Source organism: Elephantulus edwardii, unplaced genomic scaffold (assembly GCF_000299155.1).
Source record: "Elephantulus edwardii isolate Elephantulus edwardi_28Jun2011 unplaced genomic scaffold, EleEdw1.0 scaffold00042, whole genome shotgun sequence".
NCBI classification, from domain to species: Eukaryota; Metazoa; Chordata; class Mammalia; order Macroscelidea; family Macroscelididae; genus Elephantulus; species Elephantulus edwardii.
In genome coordinates this window covers 5445504-5465611 of record NW_006399792.1, presented here as the reverse complement: position 1 = coordinate 5465611, position 20108 = coordinate 5445504, and the positions used below count along the sequence as shown (strand labels likewise).

Genomic DNA, 20108 nt, shown 5'->3' with positions numbered 1-20108 from the left:
TGTCATGGCAGGAGTACAGAGCAAAGGCTGCATAGTGGAGTGGAGCTGAGGAGGGTCTGTAAAACAATGAAATAATTTTTTTTTTAAATTTTCCAAGAGAGTGGTGTACTGGGGGGAGGGTTGAGAGGGGAGAAAAGTACAACAATGAATGAATGGAAATCCAAAGTCTCTGTAAATTTTCACTGAAATTAATAATAAATTTTTTAAAAAAGAAAATCATGAGAAAGATAAAAAAATAGATACAAGGTAGACATTCCTAGTATTGACAAATAAAGCTGTTTTTTCAACATCACTAGGTATCTGTCTTAGTTACTATCTAGTGTTGTCAGGTCTGAGTGGATGGCTTTAACAAGCAAACTTACTTACTCTCTTACATGTTAGGAGAAGAAGCCAAATTCAAGGTGCTGTCTCTAGAGATGGCCCTCTAGTGGAAAGGCCTTGCTTTCTTCAGCATCTGTAGACCTGGTGTTCCTTGGATAATCTCCTTGTCCTTTGCCAAGGAGCTTTCCTGTGCAGGGACCTGGGTCTAAACAGATGTGTTCCACTCCTGGCAATTTTTTCTTGGTGGTACTGAGATCCTCCATCTCTGCTTGCCTCTCTCTCTTATGTCTCATAAGACAAAAGGTAATGCAAGTGACACTTCAGAGAGAAACTTCCCTTACATTGCGTCAGGGCTGTTATGGAACTAAGTGTGTTCCATCCCACCCTTAATCCTCTTACAGCTACTTGACTTATCAGATCATAAGGGAGCATTACATAATTTCACATTTCATAAGTCCCTCTCATTGCTATTGAGTAGGAACCAACTCATAGCTGACCTTCAAGCAACTTCCCAGAAGCCATAAATCATATAGGAGGAGATTGCCTATCTTTGTAGCACAGAGCAGAACACATTTGAACTGCCAAAAAAGGCACGGTCTTTAGGCTAGAAGTGCATTCCCTATGGAATACACCACCATCTATGTATATTGGGGAAACACAATTCAATTCAAAAAACATGTAAACATGTAAAAACATGTGACTAATTCTATCAAGGTATTGATAATGAGAAGTGGTACTAGAGCCTGCATCCATCTGAATCCCTGGAGACTGTAGAATAGAGTCTGACAGTCTGCATGCAGTGTGCTATGTTTGTACTCTTGAGACCGTGGGGTTGATTTGTTATCACAGCATAACTAATCTATGTGGGGACAACTGGCAGCCCCAGCCAGAGGTCAATGAGTGAAAAAATGATACAGTCGAAACAGCCTTACACCAAAACAGTTTCATAAATACCTTTAGCCACTCTCAACTGCTGTCAGATGCTTATGACCAAAGAGTTGAAATATTAATCCCTGGATAGAAAGTAACTCTCTGTGTAGCCACGTGTTGACCCCCAATGGCTTGAGGGACTTCCTGTATGGTGCAAAAAGAGCTAATGTGCTCATCTGCTAATCAAAAGTTCCACCCAGAAGCACCTCCAATCAAAAGCTTGGAGAGCTATTTATGTATATTAGAGTATAGTTTATGTATATTAGAGTATAGTTCTTCTCTGTCTGTCTCTCTCTCTCTCTCTCTCTCTCACACACACACACACACACACACACACACACACACACACATTTAGTCACCATGGCGTCAACTCAATGGTAAACTGGTCTGGTGTAACAGGAACATAATATAATTTTGTGTAATGATTGCCATCTAGTGGAGAATGAACAGATTTATTTAGTTTATTTATTTATTTTTTTAAACAAAAATTTAACCAAAGATCAGCTTAGCTTGGTGCATTATGCCTGTCATGTCTCAGAAATAAGGAGCCACCGAGTTTCTGTGGAGCACCAGCAGCAGGGACGGAGTGAGGCATGAGCTCGGCTGTCTTACCTGTTTGAGGGTGAGGCTCTTGGCTTTCTCTTTTGAGGTGCCCATCTCCCAGACACATACAACTGTGCTTGTCCCACCTGTGATGACCAGCTTGGGGTTGGGGCAGATTGCACAGAGAATCTGTCCCCACTCAGACAAACATTCATAAACTGTCATTGCCTATAAAACAGAACAGATATTAAGACATCCATGCCATCAAGTAACATAAACTCCTTAAAAACAAGAAGGATGGCAAAAAGAATTACCTCCTTGTAGGCAATGGCTTATTATCTGAGCTAGTTTCATTTAACAGTATTTCCTCAGGAGCTCTACAGGAATTACCATTACAGCTTCCTATTATAATTGCTGCAACAATCCAGGATAAAGAGAATTTTGCTGATATAAGACCTGGCAATCTGCTATAGTAAATATTACAGTCTAGAAAAACTCTTTGAGGCATATCTTGACTCTGTCCTATAGGGTTTCCTATCAATATCATACAGCATCAACTCAAAATATGGGTCTCCAATTAGGAAAAATGTTCAGGTACACGCTATGTACAATATAGGGAATGGCGGTTAACTGAGACTGGCAGTTTCAGTCTTTCAAGCAATGCCTTGGAAAAAAAGGCCTGGCTCTCTACTTCTGAAAAAAAAAAAAACAAAAAACCAGCATGCTGCAGCCTCCATGGAGCAGAGCTGTTCTGTGACACATATGGGGTCAGAATGAATTGAACTGACTCAAAGGTTAATTACTCCCGACCCCCCGTCTTTTAAATGCAGTAATAGGATGAGCTTGCTAGAGTCAATCATAATGTTAAATGAAAACATGAAGGCTACTGTTTTACGGAAACAGTAACTAAATAAGTACATTCTAGATTAGCACAATAGAATGGCACAGACTGTACTCATCTTGCATTCTGGAAGGACAGTCAAAACTCAGGACAGTACAGAGGAACACTACATACTACCTGCCCAAGGCACTTGTATCTATAGATACAAACTACCTGTCTAAGGTATTTGTATCTATAGATAGAGACAGACACAAACTGTGATTTAGAACAGTAGTTGCTGCTTCCTGGGGAAAAAACAATGGGTTTTCTATCAGCCACTCCAAGTACTGAATGATAAGTGAGGTCAAGACACTGATTCACCTAAACGAGGCTCTTCCACTTGGCTGACATGCTGAGCAAGGAGGTGGTTTGACTCTCTGAGCTAGTCCTTAGAACGCAATTTCTCAAAAGATGCTTGTTTGGCAGGTAATGTGACCTGCCTACTGTCTTATTCTGATCTGATGCACTAAACCTCTCCCTTCCTTTGGGCTGAGAGGACTGTCAGCAAGGTCTCAATGGGAATATCCAGGATATCCAGGCTAAGGAAGAGAGAGATTACATGAGTAAAAGCAAAACAATACAGACCTTGTCTGATTCATAGGTTCCCAGCCTGCAACTGAGGTCAGCATAGCCCCAAGCAAAAGTTTTGTTCCAAGTTGGTGGGATCAGGACTTTATTCTGTTCTACTGCAAGAATGCCTTTATCTGTGCACACTATTTGTCCCACGGGCTCTTTGAGCTCTGTAAGAAATGAATTAATTAGAAGAGAAAAAGGAAGATGAACTTCATTAATGCACACAGGACTTTAATCTCAGATATTCAATATAAATTAAGCATCCTGATAAATACATTAAGGCAAAGAGATCTTTTGTGATTTTTTAAACAATATACTTACAGCTTTTTTTATGCTAAAAACATCACACATTTGTCATGATTGAAAATAGTATTAGTATTCAATAATCCAAAGCCAAATATACTACCAACTTCTTGATCTCAGCTTGGAGTGACCCTCCACTGAGTTTTCATCTTCTTTTTTAATATTATACTGATTTATTTATGAAGTTCGGATACACTGTTATTTTCACACAAGATCCTTCCCATTCCCCTCACGCCTCCACCCACTGAAATGTGCAACCCTATGTTTAACACCCCAGCGCCTGCTCAACCTCACCCCTCTGCTTCCATCCTCTCCCCACATGGATCCTCATACTCATTCTATAATGGTTTTATACAGTATTTGTCCTTGTGGAACTGAGTTTGTTCAATCAGCAATGGTCTTCAGTCCCTCCCAAGTTAAGCAGTAATTCACAAAATTATTGCTCCTGCTTGCTGTGTAGTATTCCATTGTATGAATGTACCACAACTTCTCAATCCATTCATGTGTGGTTGAACATCTGGGCTGTTTCCATGTTCTTGAGATGGTAAATAACACTGCAATGAACATTGGTATACAAATCTCCCTTTGAGCCTCAGTTCTCATTTTCTTGGGGTATATTCCAAGCAAAGGACTAGGTGGATCATATAGAATTTTATTCAGCTTTTTGAGGAAATGCCAAACTGCCTTCCAGAGTGGTTATACCATTTTACAATCCCACCAACAATGTCTAAGAGTTCCTATCCTGCCACATCCTCTCCAACATTTATTATTTGCTGTCCTTTTAAACTTTGCCACTGCTGCTAGAGTGAGATGGTATCTCATTGTTTTGGTTTGCATCTCTCTTATTGCCAGTGATTTTGACCATTTCTTAAGGTGTTTGTCGGCCATTTAAATGTCTTTCTCTTTGAAACCACTTTCCATGTCGTTTGCTCATTTTGTGACTGGGTTATTAGACTTCTTCTTGTGGAGGCTGAGTATTCTATAAACTTTCATTATGAGACTCTTCTCTGAGATGGTATTACTAAATGTTTGTTCTCAGTTGGTAGGTTTTCTTTTTACCCTGTTGGAAAAAGTTTTTGATGTGTTTTTGATTTAACTTTATCCTCTTCAGATTGTGCATTTCTGGCTGTATTTGGCAGTCTCTTTATACTGTGGACTAAGGCCTTGATTCCAGCTTGTCTCTGGTGAACTTTATGGTTTTGGGCTTTTCTTCCAGGTCTCTAATTCACCTTGAGGTGATTTTTGTTTATGGCGTGAGATGTGGATCCTGTTTCAGCTTTCTGCAGGTAGCAGTCCAGTTTAAGGTTATATGGTATATACCATATATATTGGTATATATAAGATATGCCAATATGTATATACACCAATAAATTGGTATACATAAGATATATCAATTTTAATTGTCTAATTCAATAGATTTTAGATTTTTACAGATAGATTTGTACAGCCAGAACCACAGCCACCATTACAACATTCTCATCAGAACAAAAAGACTTGGAGCTTTCACCTTCTTCTACCTCCCCAGCCCTAACTAACAAATACTTTGTTTTGTCTCTGTAGATACTCTCAATTCATTGCTGTAGATCCTCCATTGGGTTTCCAAGGCTGTAAGTCTCACAGAAGGAGACTGTCTACTTTTCTCACTTGAAGTCAATGGTGGACCTGAACTTAAAAGAGAAGCTTGGCCCCCGGGTTAGCAACACAACTCCTTATGGACCAGACCACCAGAGCTCCCTCCCTACAGATTGAGAGTCTGACTTTTGAGTTTCCCAGAGACTTGCTGGGTGGGTTTGCAGTCCTGATCCTAGACATTGTTGGAGTTAGCTGATAGCCACTTGGTATTTCTTCCTGATGCTCGAGGCCACAGAGAATAATCTGGGATGCTTCTGAGGCTGTCACTGGTGGCACAGACTATCAATCTGTAGACAGCCCCAATGAAGACCATGGCAGTGCTTGAGGCAGGTCACCTCTGGACCAAACAGCTGTTGGGAAAGGACCATGGCTGGCACAGAATCCTTGTGGTGAGTTAAAAGTGGTCTCCAGAATCCAGTTTATCAGACTTTTGAGATTTTTTAATGTAAGTGAAGGTTTAAGACTTCACAAAACATTTTTGAAATTTTATGTGGAAAAATAATCACTAAAAAGTGCTTTGAGATAATATACAGTATCACAAAAGATAAGAGGCTTTTTATGTTGTTGTTGGGTACCATCGAATTGGAACTGACCCATAGCTGACTCTCCGGCATGTTTTCAGAGGCACTTAATCGCATGGGAGGAGACTGACTGTCCATCCTTCTCCCACAGAATAGCTGGTGGCCCCGAACTGAGTGTCTTTGGGATAGCAATGCAGCTTCTTGCCACTGGGCCACCAGATGAGTATATTAAATACTTATCTTTTCAATGCTATTTCTAATTGGCAGGATAAATGAGGAAAAGAAAAGGCAGAATTTGTTCTGTATCTATTATCAGAATTAGAAACTACAAGATTTTGAGATCCTCAAGCTCTCACTCTCTTAGCAGGGCAGGACTCTCTATTTGGTCCTCTCTGATGGAAGACTCCAACAGGCAAAAAAGAAAAGAATCTAACATGCAATTTGAAGTTTTAACATAAAAAAATATAGCACCATTGGAAATGGTATTATTGTTAAAAAGTAAATATTGCTAAACTAGTATTATGAAAAAATGCTACCAAATCATGAATTAAAAAGGCATTTCCTATCATTTACCTTTCACAGGAGTTAGGGAAGGTCGCAGGTTGTCCAGATGATGGAAAAAGATCTTGTCACTTGTAGATCCTGGTGGGAGAGAGATCCCAGCACTGTCTCCATTTATTCGGCTCCTTACTCGCTTTGGTGGATGAGGTTTTTTAAATAACTGGTATAAGAGAAGACAACATATTTAATAATGAAAACCCACACTGTATCACACAGCTAGCGTTACCATAAAAGCCCTTTCACGTACTAGGCTTTACACTCTGATTTCACTCCCACCGAAACCCTGGTATTGTTGAGTTGAATTCTGACTTGGAGTGACACTACAGAACTGGATAGAACTGTCCTATGCAGGTCTCCAAGACTGTAAATCTTTACAGGAGAAGACTGTCACATTTTCTCCTGCACAACAGCTAGTGGATTCAAACCACTGATCTATGGCAGCACAGAATGCGATCAGAGCTCCTTTTTAGGTTATGCACTGACCTACACTAAGATCTTTTGAAGATACTCTATTCAAACTACAATCAGCTGGTAATTATTTTCCAGCAATGCCTAGAAACCTAATAGTCCTTTACAGCCCACTACTGTTCCCTCTGGCAGGAAAATATATTCTTTATTTGAATTTTATTCCTAGCTTCAGCATGGCCTTTATAGGACGTGGCAACATTTTGGGAGAGTATTTTTTAAATGCTACAGATTTGTTACTTTCAATATTCCTATCCCTCAGGCTAATTCTAAGGAAACAAAGTTTTCCATTTTCCACCTCTCAGTTTGCTTAATTTAAGCCTGGTGGGATGACAAAACTGGCCCATCTCCACATTAGGGTTCTATCTTATTTCCATCTTCAGCATGAAGGAGATTATGAAGATGGTAGAGGACAGGGTCAAGTTCAGATCTGTTGTCCACAGGGTTGCTGAGTCACAGTGGACACAGAAGCACCTAAAAGCCACCACCACTACCCAGAAGGTGCCGACTACCTTATTTATATCAATTCCAAACTATCCAATCCCCTTGGTGGGCCACAGATAGCTAACATTTGCTTAGTCCTACTCAGCTATGTGATGAGAGTCACAGAGTCAGTAACTAGAAATTCAATACTGAATAAGCCACAGTACACAGGGCTTAAAAAATCCATTATTATTTAGATAAAAAGAACAAACGTACCTGCTTGGGTATCTGACCAAAGTTATTAATGAACCCAATGGTAGCTGTCTCCTTTAGTGGATCATTTATGTTGTAGATATCGACTTGACCCTCATAAAAAAGATGATGGAAGACGTTTACAGCTTCTACTGCAGCAGGGCCTTGCTGTTTATAACCGAAGATTAAGTCAATCCACTCGTGCAGATGGGCACTCACGTAGTCACATTCCAAAGCCTGAAATTAAACCAAAAGGCAGTCAGTCCTGGTAGGCTTCAACTATAGGCTTAGAAAGGGTCCCCCTATAAAAAAGGTGGCCAGTATGAAATAACTAAAAATTCTATTAGTAATTTGGACAAATGGGTAATATATTGTTCTCTGTACTGTGAGCAAGGCCAAAAGAAACTTGATTTTAACCACACAGTGTATTCCATTACCTCTCGGTGGACTCTTATAAACTCTCGTGGGTCTCCCTTTGCCCAGGGGGGAAGGATGACATCTCCAAGCTTCGTGCCATTTTGTTTGCAGCCTGTAATTGGATATATTGAAAAACAAAACAAAAAACAAAACAGAACTGGCTGAGTAATAACTTTGAATTAAGCAGCTGGATTGCTTCATAGTGTAATCATCAGAATATACAAGTCCACCACCAGGAAAGGCCCTCATGCTCTGATGTCTCCGCGGAGAAATGGCACTGTGAGGCAAAACTGAGGGCTTCTGTGTCAAATGCTTTTATGAAATACCAAGTTATATAAAGTCAACCAAGTCTCTATCCTGCAGAACTTCTCTGAGGCTTAGCTCTGCTAACATGTACTGCCTTTTTAACTTATTGTGTGACCCTCCAGAGTCAGTTAATAACATGAGAGTAGACTGCTCATCTTTCCGGTGGATTTGAACCATGTGTCTTTGGGTTTGACAGAATAACTCCTTATCACTAAGCCAAAAAGGACATTCTTCATACCACTGCTGAAATTAAACTGATCGAAGAACTCCTTTCTAGTGAAGCAGTTTGTAGGGTTTCCATTCTGAGTTTAGGAAAATGGCTTGTATTTAGCACTCTCAGTACTGCTTATTTGGAAAAGCATTAACAGTTTCTCTAAGATCTTTGTTTCGGCTTTTAGAATTTGGTGAGTAGTTAGCGGCTACTGAATTTCTTCTCCTAGAGTAGTGAGGAACACACACGTCCTCAGTCATTCCCAGTCTGAATGCTCCTCTGCTCCTCTCCTGGGAGTCTCCTGGTGATCTATGTAATTTGTGCACATTATCCTACTTTTGATTTTAAAATTATTAGGAGGGAATTTTCACCTGGCATATATCATGCTATAAGACTTTTTATTAGTATTATAACAATCTGGAACAAGAGGTACACTGTGAGGTGAGCTTGGGGAAGGGAATGTGCAAAAATTAAAAACAATACCTTTTAAAAAAGGAATTTCCATTTAAAAAGTGACATCTGAAAATAATATAAATCTTTACTGCTATTGTATTAATTGAGGGGGAGGGAACCAAACAAAAGAATCCACAACCAACCAACAAATATTTGGAAAGAGATGGATCTTAGCTGAAAGCAGGGAATACCAGAAGAACGTCTGTGTTTTATTGATTATGCAAAGGCGTTTGACTGTGTGGATCATAACAAACTGTGGATGACTGTGAGAAGAATGGGAATCCCAGAACACTTGATTGTTCTAATGTGAAACCAGTACTTGGACCAAGAGGTAGTCATGAAAACAGAGGAGGGAAACACTGCATGGTTCAAGATTGGGAAAGGTGTATGCCAGGGATGTGTCCTATCTCCATACCTTTTTAACCTGTGTGCAGAACAGATTGTCTGAGAGGCTGGGCTCTATGAGGAGAAATATGGCATCAGGATTGGAGGAAGATCTACTAACAATCTGTGTTATGCAGATGACACAAACCCTGCTTGCTGAAACTGAAGAGGACCTGAAATGCTTGCTGCGGAGGGTCAAGGACTGCAGCCTTCAGTATGGACTGAGGCTCAATTTTAAGACAACAAAGATTCTCGCCACTGGACCAACTGACAGCATCAGGGTGGATGGTGAAGAGACTGAGATTGTTAACAACTTTAGTCTGCTTGGCTCAACATTCTCACAGTCAATATTCTTGGCACCAGCAGCCAGGAAATCAAAAGACATATTGCAATGGGAAAGTCTGCTGTTAGGGACCTCTCCAGCATCATGAAGAGCAATGGTGTCACTCTGGAGACTAAGGTGCATCTGATACAGGCTACCATCTTTGCAATCACTTATTATGCATCAGAGAGTTGAACAATGACTAGGGAGGATAGAAGAAGAATTGATGCCTTTGAGCTGTGGTTCTGGAGAAGAGTGTTGAATGTACCATGGACTGCCAAGAAAAGAAACAGATTCATCCTGGAGAGGGTTAAACCAGGCTGCTCCTTAGAGGAAAGGATTCTAGGGCTTCATCTGACATACTCTGGACATGTTGTAAGGAGGGACAGGCCCTGGAGAGGGACATCATGCTTGGGAGTGTGGAGTGACGGCACAAGAAAGGAAGACCCTCTATGAGGTAGATTGATTCAGTGACTGAGGTAATTGGGATGGGTGTGTCAGAGGCAGTGCGATTGGCACAGGATAGATAGAGCAAGGTTTAGGGCTGTTGTACATAGGTCGTTATGAGTCACAAGCGACTTGACGGCACATAACAACAACAACAACAGTGCTTCCCAGCAGGAAAATACCCACTAAGTGGTGATGATAAATTTCAAAAACTATTTATTCCATGTAAACTGTCATTTTAAGACAGGTAATACTTAAAATATTAGAGAAATCTATCCACAACTAAACATATAATGAGTTTGGTATCTGACCTCTTTTTCCTTTTTCTGAAATAACAATCCAAAAAAAAGGTCTGTTTAATATGAAGAGTTTTCCTAGGTACAAACAGATTATCACTGAGAAAAAAACACCACCACAAAAATATCCTTTATGGACAATAATACTGACAATAAAATTGGCTCTTCGCAGAAGCTGGTTAAAAAAAAAAAGTCGTACTAGAAATTGTGATAAAGCAGTGCAATTGTTTAAAGCTTAGAATGCAAAAGAAGTACCAAGTGAGGCTTAATACCTTTAATTCCCTTAGAAAAAATGGTTTTTTCTATCAATGTTATTTGGTGTCTTATTTACACTGTTGCATAAAGTAAGATACACAAAAATCAGTTTGTTTAGAGAAATGCCTTGATCTGGCTGGAACAAATGACCACCCAGGTCTTTAAAAAGAGATGACATAAGAAAGAAAATAAAGCAATTGGGTTACTCTGTCCCACCAACTCACACTTCACACTATCACCCTCTACTTAGAAATGCTGTCTGGGCTTGTTTTTTTTTTTTAAATTAAAAGAAAAGACTAATTAAAAATTTTTAAATAATAATAAGTAGGTAATAAACCCCAGGCTACTTAAGATGGAATCTAGTTTTCAATATTTTGCTCATGATGTAATTTCATTATCTCATCAGGAATAAGATTTAAAAATGCTATCTGAAGGGAACAAATCCTTCAGAAAACCTCCAGCCCAGTTCTGGTACTCTGGAGCTTCCCTACACGTGCAGGCCAAGGTTAAGGGCAAGACCAGGGTGAATGTAATTCATCCTTGACTTCGAAAAAGCCAAGTGTTCTTTTTTATAACCAAGTGCTGTATATACTTTCGAGGTGGAAAAGCAAACAGTATTTGTATTTGTTTTTAATTGAGACAATTTAATAAAAATAACCTTTTAAAGTGATCATTTAACATTGTCAGAATCAAGGCAGTCCCCTGATTATACCAGCCCCACTCCTAAAGCTATCTTTAAGTTGACTTTACAGATGTCTGGAATGGTGAGGTTTGTATCTAAATTCAGTCAATAGTATACAGTTTCAATGTATGAAAACGGGGAGTATGTAGCTCCTCACACACTTTGTTTATCCAATCATCTGTTCACAGCCATCTGGTCTGCTTCTACTTTTTGGTTATTATGAATAATGCTGCTATGAACACAGTTGTATAAACATTTGTTTGAGCACCTGGCCCGAGTATCTGTATATACTTAAGTGATATGCAGTTTCCTGAGTGACATAAGGAGCCTTAGTGACAAAGTGTGATACATGTTCGGTCCATAAGTGAAAGATCGGTAGTCCAAGTGTACCAGATGCTTTCTGGAAGAAAAATGAGATAATTTCTTCAATTAAAAATATATACCCTTGGAAACTGAAGGTCACTGTGGGTCAGAATTAACTTGAAGACAATTGGGTGGGGGAGCCATTGAGTATATTCAAGTGTTTATTATACATCATCTTTGGAAAAAAACCCCACACTTGTTCAAGTCCTCTGTGTGTATAGTTATTTTTGTTTTTAAATTGGGTTTTCCTTTCTGTTGTTGAATTCTAAGAGTTTTACACACACACACACACACACACACACACACCCCTTCAGTATATAAGATATAACAGAAATATTTCATCCTCTTCTTTAGGCTACCTCTTTACTTTGCTCATAAAGTCCTTGGATGTGTATAAGTTGCACAGCACATTTACTGTTTTTTCTCCTTTTGAGGAATCATCATTCCCTTTAACTCTGAATCCTAGATATTGGGGCCTTTAGCTGTTTACGGGTGTGCTCCTCGTTCAATCAGAGATAATGAGTAACAAGACTTGACTTGACCTCAAACCTTTTACTAAGAGGCTACTCTAAGAGTCTTAATGTTCTCAGTGGATCAGGAGGTAAATTGTAGGACTTCTGACAGTAACATAAAAAAATATTTTTAAAAATAGACCTTAAAAAAAAAAAAAAAGAGCGACCTGATGGCCTAGGAGGTAAGGAGTTGCTTGGTCAAAGGCAGGTCATTTGGCTCCATCAGGGTCTGTGTGAAAAAGATGGGCAATCTCTACCCGTGTGACTTACAGCCTTTAAAAACCCACCGGAGCAGTGAACTGATGTCTACTCAATGGAACACATTTGTGTTGCTGACTGGACCTACAGCAATCCTCCATCAGGTTTCTGAGGCTGTGAATCTTTACCAGAGGAAATTGTTCACTTTTCTTTCACGAAGCGGATGACAGACTCAAACCACAGACCTTTGGATTAGCAGGTTGAAGCATCACACACAATGCCATGATGGCTCTTTCATAGTGCAGATATTTTCCTGAAGTTTCTTTAACTGAAACTTTTTGGATCAGGATACCAATGATTTTTATGTTGACTTAGTAGAAAATATGGTGTATTAAAACAGAACAGTATCTGGTAGAAGTATAGCATTCTAAAGTGGAAACAACAGAATTCTGCTGTTCTTAAAGAAGACTTAGAAACACATTAGATCAGCAAACTTTGTTCCAAGAACTGCAACCGAAGTCAAATCCACTTTCCTTAACTGCCGGAGAAATGTGAAATGAGAGCAGGTTACTGATGGGGTTTCTCTCCTTTTTATAAATGCTGATTTGGTCATGTTTTTCTAGAAAATAGCATTCTAATGGGATAAAGAATAGGGATTTACTTGGGCTACTCTAAAACTGTTAATTTAAAACACATTAGAAAATAAACTGAGAATGAGTCTAGAAATAAGAGAGGAAACAAAAAAAGATTTGGTTTGGCTATACTCAGCCATTACTATTATTTGTAACAATAACAGTTTTAAAATACATTTTTACCTCATTCTTTTTTCACTGAAATAATAATATTAATGTAATCTGTGTTCATTTTTAAATTTCTTCCAGTCTAGGTTCAAACAGCTGTTTTGGAGAATAAATTTGCTTTTTCTTGTTATGTGTAATGACACACATACAATTATGGTAAATGAAAGGTTCTGAGACCACAAGAAATTGTTTTCCACTCTCCTCAGTGTCTACTACATGTAGTCTCCAGAAAAGCCTTTAAATTCTAATGGTTTTTTCCTCTTGGTCACCATTCTCCCTGCTGCCCCCCGCCAGGGTATTATAGGTCTTACATACCTAGATCAAAGTTGTTGGAATTTAACAGGAATTCTGGTAAGTAAAAAAATTCTGGGATCAGTTCTTTGACGTCTGCCATGTTGTGCTTCGATGCAGAATACCAGGCCTCACGCACGCTGTGAAACATCCGGTCGGCCAAGTCAAAGTGGCCGCCCTGTGGGGCAGAAGGAGAAAGCACCAGCTGTTAGGAACTATTCTCATCTCACAGCATGCTTGAAATCCTCAAATAAATATGTACTGTGATAGTCCAATTTCTTATTCACTATGTCAAATACATAAAATTATAAAGGATCGCAAAAAGGAAATGGAATCTAATTCTCTTTAGGGTACTCCTCATAGAAAGAATGTTTAAGCTGTGTATTTGTGTGTATACATACATAAAAACACAGATCTGATACATACAAACACACATTTCAAAGTGAAATCATATATAGATGTAACCAGTCGTGTTTTGAGAGATCAAGACTATAAAGAATAGTTCTTCCATAGTTCAATGACATCTTTCTCTGAAAAAAATTGTTACCATGTGTAGTTTCAAATTAATATTGCAATATTATAAATTAGTATGACATTAAAATTCTCATATCAAGGAATTATGTCACTTCCTTAAGGGGAGAATTAGAAAAAGGATTAAGAAAGTTATAGACAAAAATTCAAATAGATACAGCCTGACCCTCAACTACATTCCCTATGCTGCATTTGTAAATGAATGCAGAACATTTGTCTTTATGATGAAGCTCAATCTCAGAAAATATCAAAGCTCCACGCTGTTCTTCTCTCTGATGGTACACGCCTGCCTTAGAGTCTTTCCCCTGGCTGTTCCTCCTGCCTAAGACATCTGAAGTGACTCATTCTGAGCGTTCTAGGTTAAACTACATCCTGTAACACAATCTCCTGCTCAGATATTTTCTCTCCTCCTTTCCCAGATTTGTATTTTCCTGACAACATTTTTCACCATTCAAAATCAGGCCTTTGTTCATAGGGTTGCTATGAGTTGTGTTTGACTCAGAGGCAATCATCATCAACAACAACAATATATTACAATTTACTTATTTATAATGTTTGTCTCTCTCAGTTAAAACCTAAGTTCTCTGAGGCAGGTGGTTTCTTCATTCATTGATGAATCCAGGCAGCTAGAACTGTGCCTACCACATGGTAAATATTCAGGAAATCTTTGCTGAACAAATGAGAGAGAATGTGAAGAAGAGCTGTATTCTAGAAGACAACAAATGAGCTAGAAAGTATTCTTTCTTTAACAGTCACTGAATTTCGTCAGGTAGGGCTGAATTCTTCACACAGGGTTGGAGAGCATATTCTACCTACTCTCACTTCCACTGGATATGTTACTAGCGGGGCCCAGTGCCTGAGGAGAGACATTAGGCTTGATGAAATAGAGGAACAGCCATAAACGGGAAGATCCTTAACAAGATGGACTGTTAACAATGGCTGAAGTCACAGGCTTAAATGCCAGATTGTTAAGGATGGTGCAGGACCAGGCAGCAGTTTGTCTGCTGTTGTGTATGTGGTTGGAACCGACTTGATGGTCCTCACAACAATAACAATTTGATTAAAAGATGCTATAATTTTTAAATTCTATACTAATTATAGTTTGTTTATTAATTTTGGTCCGTGAAATTCTGTTTTGATTTTGTTCACTACTTCTGTCACTAAAACAAAAGCTCTAGTTCTTTAGTTCCACAGGGCTTCTTTTTTTTGGTACGTGTACCGTCAAATCAGATCTGACTGGTACAGGAGGAGATTGTCCCTCCTTCTCCAGCAAAGCATCTGGTGGATTCGAATCGCATACCTCTGGGATTGCAGTGCAGCTTCTTGCCACTAGGCTACCAGAGCTCCCCTCCACAGGGCTTCTTATACCATACTGACACTGGAGGATGGGGGTGGGAGAGTCCCACAACTCTAGAAATGAAAGGTAGGATTGAAGAAAAGGGGAAAAATTCCAATTTTTAAGTTTTACCTGTAGCCTTAAGAATATCTGTGTGAAAGGTTCCATCCTTACAAGGTAAGAGGCCACAATCATTGCAGATGAATAGTGGGTTCCATAGTGGTAGGCTGGGGTTTCTCCTGTTCAAGATAATTAAAATGAAAATACTGGTGTTAATAGGTACGAAACCGCTGAAATGTGTGAACACCATGATGAAGTCAGTGCTGGCATTTATATCACACCAACTGTACTGCTTTCTGCCATTTATACATCTGGCAGTCGCCCTTTAGTATAATTCACCTATCTTCCTCCTAAACTCAGCACATGCGTCAATTTCAAGTTTAGAAATTTATTGTTGTAGCTCCTATCAGCAAACTATTAATACTAGATACTGATCTATCTTGCCTTAATTGTTCCATTTTATTAGGCATAGGCTTTGCACTTCTAGGTTTAACTCGTCCCTATGAATACTGCTTTATTTTTATCAAATACTCTCTATGTTTGGTGGGAAAAGTTCACTCAGGGATATGGGAGGTTTAAATTAAATTTTTCTTTGTTATAGGAGACACACAATAAATATGAAATATATTACTATGTTTTAGAAGACAGCGCATCATTTTTTAAGACACAACAGCATTTTAAAAAGTACTTCAATAAAATGAAAAGATAATTAAGAAATAAAATAGAAGATTTGTTGCCTTTTTGGTGACAGTAGTGAAGAGTATTCAATATATCATGAACTGTCAAAAAGAATAAATTCATCTCAGATGAAGTGTAGCCAGGGTGCTCCGTAGAAGTGTGGGAAGGGCTTAGAGGGGCACGTTAACAGGAGGATCCCGACGCTATACATAGACACTATTCTTGGAAAGTAGAAGATCAGCAAAAATAAGGAAGAGCCTCAGTGAGATGGACTGATGCAGCAGATACAACAACAGGCTTAACTGTGGGACTGGTGAACGACAGGGTGGAGTTTCTTTGTTGTACGTGGGACCACTGACAGCGCCTTTACAACCACAAATCAAAGCACAATTCCTGGAGTAAAAATTACGCAGACTAGGGCAGATTTTTTTTTTTCCTTATACAAAGCAGACATTTCATTTGATATATTGCAAAACATTTTTCTGCTATTTTGACATGCTCTGTTTTGAAGCAAGCCTTTAAACAGTCATGTAAAATTATTCTTACACACACACACACACGACAAATATAACAATATACAAGTAATCTGAAGAAGGATGCAAAGATGTTAAGATCACTAACTAAGGTCTGAAAGAGTTGTGGTGGCCAAGTAATAAGGAGTGGTGCAAACAATAGGTCCACTAGCTGTTCTGTGGTGACAAAGATGGGCTATCTTTTCCTGTGTGATTTATAGCCTCTGAAAACCCCTCTGGAGAGTTAGCTACGGGCCTATTCTGACTTCTCAGCACATTAACAACAAACTAATCGTTGACATTTGAAACTTTGCTACAAAATCCAATGGAGAAAACGTTACTTACCATTAGGATCTTCCCAGTCTTTATACCGCTTTTTATACTGAGCTAATCGTTCATCTGTCTGCGCTCCCATTGGCTTGGCCAGGTTTCGAAATGTCTTGGGATTAGTAAGATCCACCTCCTAAAACAAAAAACGAAATACGTCTAAATTAGTAAACGTCCTCTATTCTGATGGCCTAGTGGTAAGGAGTTTGCAAGCCTAAAAGCATGTTGTTCGAATCCACCAGGTGCTCCACAGGGGAAGATGGACAATCTCTTCTCTTGTGATGTACTGCCTCTGAAAACCAGCTGGGGGGTCAGCTTAAGAGTCAGTTCTGAATTGATGGCAGTGAGAACCTGGAAAAAGCTGTTGTTTCTTACCAACATACTAAGTACAGTGTTTGCAGCAGACACTGAGGATTTATACTGTGACTGTATTCTACGAAGACCAATGGGCAGAGGCGAACTCCAAAACAACGTGCTGTGGAAAATCGCTTATCTGTGCTTTCGGGACATGCACGTGACAGTTTGCCAATCTATTCCACTTGACGATAACTGCATCCGGAATGAATTTCCTTAGAGGAGGAGCTCTCAGTACCCTTACTTGGGCATGAGTAACAGGAGGGAGAAGCCTACCCATTCCTGCCAAGGACAGGAATAGGGGAGTGTGGTGACAAACACCCAACTCCTTACTATCCTCCCATTAACCATGTAGCTGGCGGGTCAAGTTTCCTTCTATCCTCTTCTCTAGTCCCATCCCATATCCCATCAAATTCAGTTCTAAGCATTTTCTTCTTGAAGGTGATCTGGGAATGATACATATCAGAACACTCAAAAATGTGCTCTCCTCTAAAAAACAAGAACATAGCGCACCAAGTGACTTAGAAATGAGATGAATTTCTTCCAGGGATTACTTTAAAGGCTCATCATATCTACCTGACCTACTTCATAGAGGGGAATTAGAATTTAGCTGCTGAGGATTTTAAAAAGCAGAAATTTGAAATATGTACTCAGGGGATATTAAATTTGTGTCCTTTTAAAAGGCATCATGACCTACCAATTTTGCAAAATTTGTAAAAGTCTTGAGCAAGAGAGATTGATTTGCATTATGACTAAAGTTAAGTTTAGGACATTAATAGTCTGCATGCAGAGGACTTAATTAAGAAATTTTGTTTAATTCAACAAACATTAGAAGTGTACACTAAGTGTTGGATAGTTTTAGAGGTTGGAAGTTGAGAGATGTAGGAGAGTTTTCATATTCAAGACCCTTTCCGTCTAGAAGGGTCAGGCAAAAGTCATGACTACACATTATTAAACAAAAAATACCAACATAATGTAAAACATTACTATGATACAAGGCAGTAAATGGGAGCAGAAGAAGCAGACACAGGAGATAAAGCAAACAGGTGGCCCAAGGTGCCTCTTGAATGTGTCCTGAGAGATGAGAGGGAGTCGATCAGGTAAATTACTTAGTGAGGGGGGAAGATGAACGTGAGAACTAGGGAGAATTGTAGGCACGTAGAATAGCAGCTGTTAAGTTACTGAGGAATGAGAAAGGGTATTGAACATAGCCCAGGATAGTAGTTTTAGGAATATAAAGTGATGTAGAGAGAGGAGGAGGAAGAGGAGGTAAGGGAGCTCTGGTGGCCTAGTGGCTGGAAGTTGCGCTGTAATCCCAAAGGCACGTGGTTCAAACCCACCAGCTGATCCCTGGGAGAAGGACAGCAATCTCCTCCTGTGCGATTAACTCCTCCTGACCCACCAGAGGGTTAGCTATGGATTGGGTCCAACTCGATAGTACACAACACAAAGACAGAGGAGGCAGTTTGTGAAGGCACTGCACATAAAAACTCTGAAATCATGATGATGACTCACTGAGGAATTTGGATAGGGGAGTGATCCAATGAAATTTGTGTTTTTTCATTTCTGGATGCAGAATAGAGACAGACTGAAGGAAGGGGAGCCAGGACAAGAAGCCAGTTAGGAATCTACTGCAACAGCCTGTTAAATATGACTAGACTCCCATGAGACACTAGCAATGGCAAGGTGACAAAGTTCTAGACTAGAAAGACAGCCATGTGGTACACAAGCTTTGGCCAATGACTAACTAGGCATGGATAGTAGGAAATTGATTTCTAGCTCATATGGGGGCATGGATGTGGTGCTATTTCATAATATAATATAAGGTGAGGGTTAGCATACATCAGGGTAATGTGGACGAGAAGGGGAAGTGCAGAAATGTACCAGTGAGGGTTCTATAAGATACATATTCAAGGTATCATTTTGAGTCCTGATTACATACATATTAAATTGCTGGAATTCTTCTTCCCAGGATCTTTTGAATAATAAAATAATAATAATTTAAAAAACCCCTCTTTCATGTATCAAGAATATCTTGCAGTAAAGTCATTCCATATTTACTAGTTAACACTTCAAACGTCAAATACAGAAAAATTATGATATTCACCAGTGGTTGCAAATAACCATGTAAGAAAATAGAATAAACATTATGAACTAATATCCAATACCTATGAAGTTATTAAATTATCTAAACTTTGTACAGGGCAAGATAAAACACTTGCACCTTTTTGAAAGAAGTGCTAATTGAGAATACATCTACTCCGTATTACTGATGACTATCTGTGACTATCTGGTAGGTGGCATTTCACGTTTACAACAACAGTGAAGATTCTATTATCTGAACTATCGTGCGTATTAACAGCATCTGCTGGGCAGTAATGAAAATCCAGGTGTGAGGCAACAGTAACACTGGCTATGATGGCTAACGTTATGTGTCATATTGATGATGTCTTGATTCTCAATGATCTGGAAATAAAATAAAGTTGTAACAGGGCAGTTGTATAATCATGGAGTCATCTTTGTGGTCTGCTGTGGTCATCGTCAACTTCTGTTTAATGTCAGTTTTTGCATAACAATCTGGTTTTTGGAACATAACCGGGTTGTTAAGTGTGGAGTTAGTATCCTAAACTATAAAGTAAATAAACATTGTGGAACTGAATTCACTAATTTTTTAAAAACTGTGTTCAATGAAACTATCCTGAGATTTACCTCTGAGTCGTAATCCGCAAGGATCCAAGGGAAGACAGGGTATTGCATGAGATCATTATACGATCTGCCGGCCAGAGTATTCAAATGCATCAAATACTGAAAGTTGCTGATTTCACCTCTCTTGAGAAAGAGAAATAAGGATTCATTTTAGAGAAAGCCAATCAATTCTTTAGCGTACATTCACTTTAAAAAATATTATATGCAAAATAAGGTAAAGTTTTCCTTACAGATTTCTAAATAAGAAAATACTATTTTTTTTT

At 39.1% G+C, this 20108-nt stretch overlaps 1 protein-coding gene across 1 annotated transcript in view; it reads right to left on the bottom strand.

The window, feature by feature from the left end:
- The window catches only part of WDFY3 (WD repeat and FYVE domain containing 3), a 245607-nt gene that overhangs the window by 23818 nt on the left and 201681 nt on the right, over positions 1-20108 (bottom strand). Inside the window, exons 50-58 of the mRNA XM_006885255.1 lie at positions 19849-19968; positions 16804-16921; positions 15341-15447; positions 13366-13519; positions 7842-7933; positions 7429-7641; positions 6277-6424; positions 3260-3414; positions 1864-2022 (exon numbers count right to left, since the gene is read on the bottom strand). Of these exons, the coding sequence (XP_006885317.1) occupies positions 1864-2022; positions 3260-3414; positions 6277-6424; positions 7429-7641; positions 7842-7933; positions 13366-13519; positions 15341-15447; positions 16804-16921; positions 19849-19968 (1266 nt within the window). The remainder of the gene's footprint in view (positions 1-1863; positions 2023-3259; positions 3415-6276; positions 6425-7428; positions 7642-7841; positions 7934-13365; positions 13520-15340; positions 15448-16803; positions 16922-19848; positions 19969-20108) is intronic.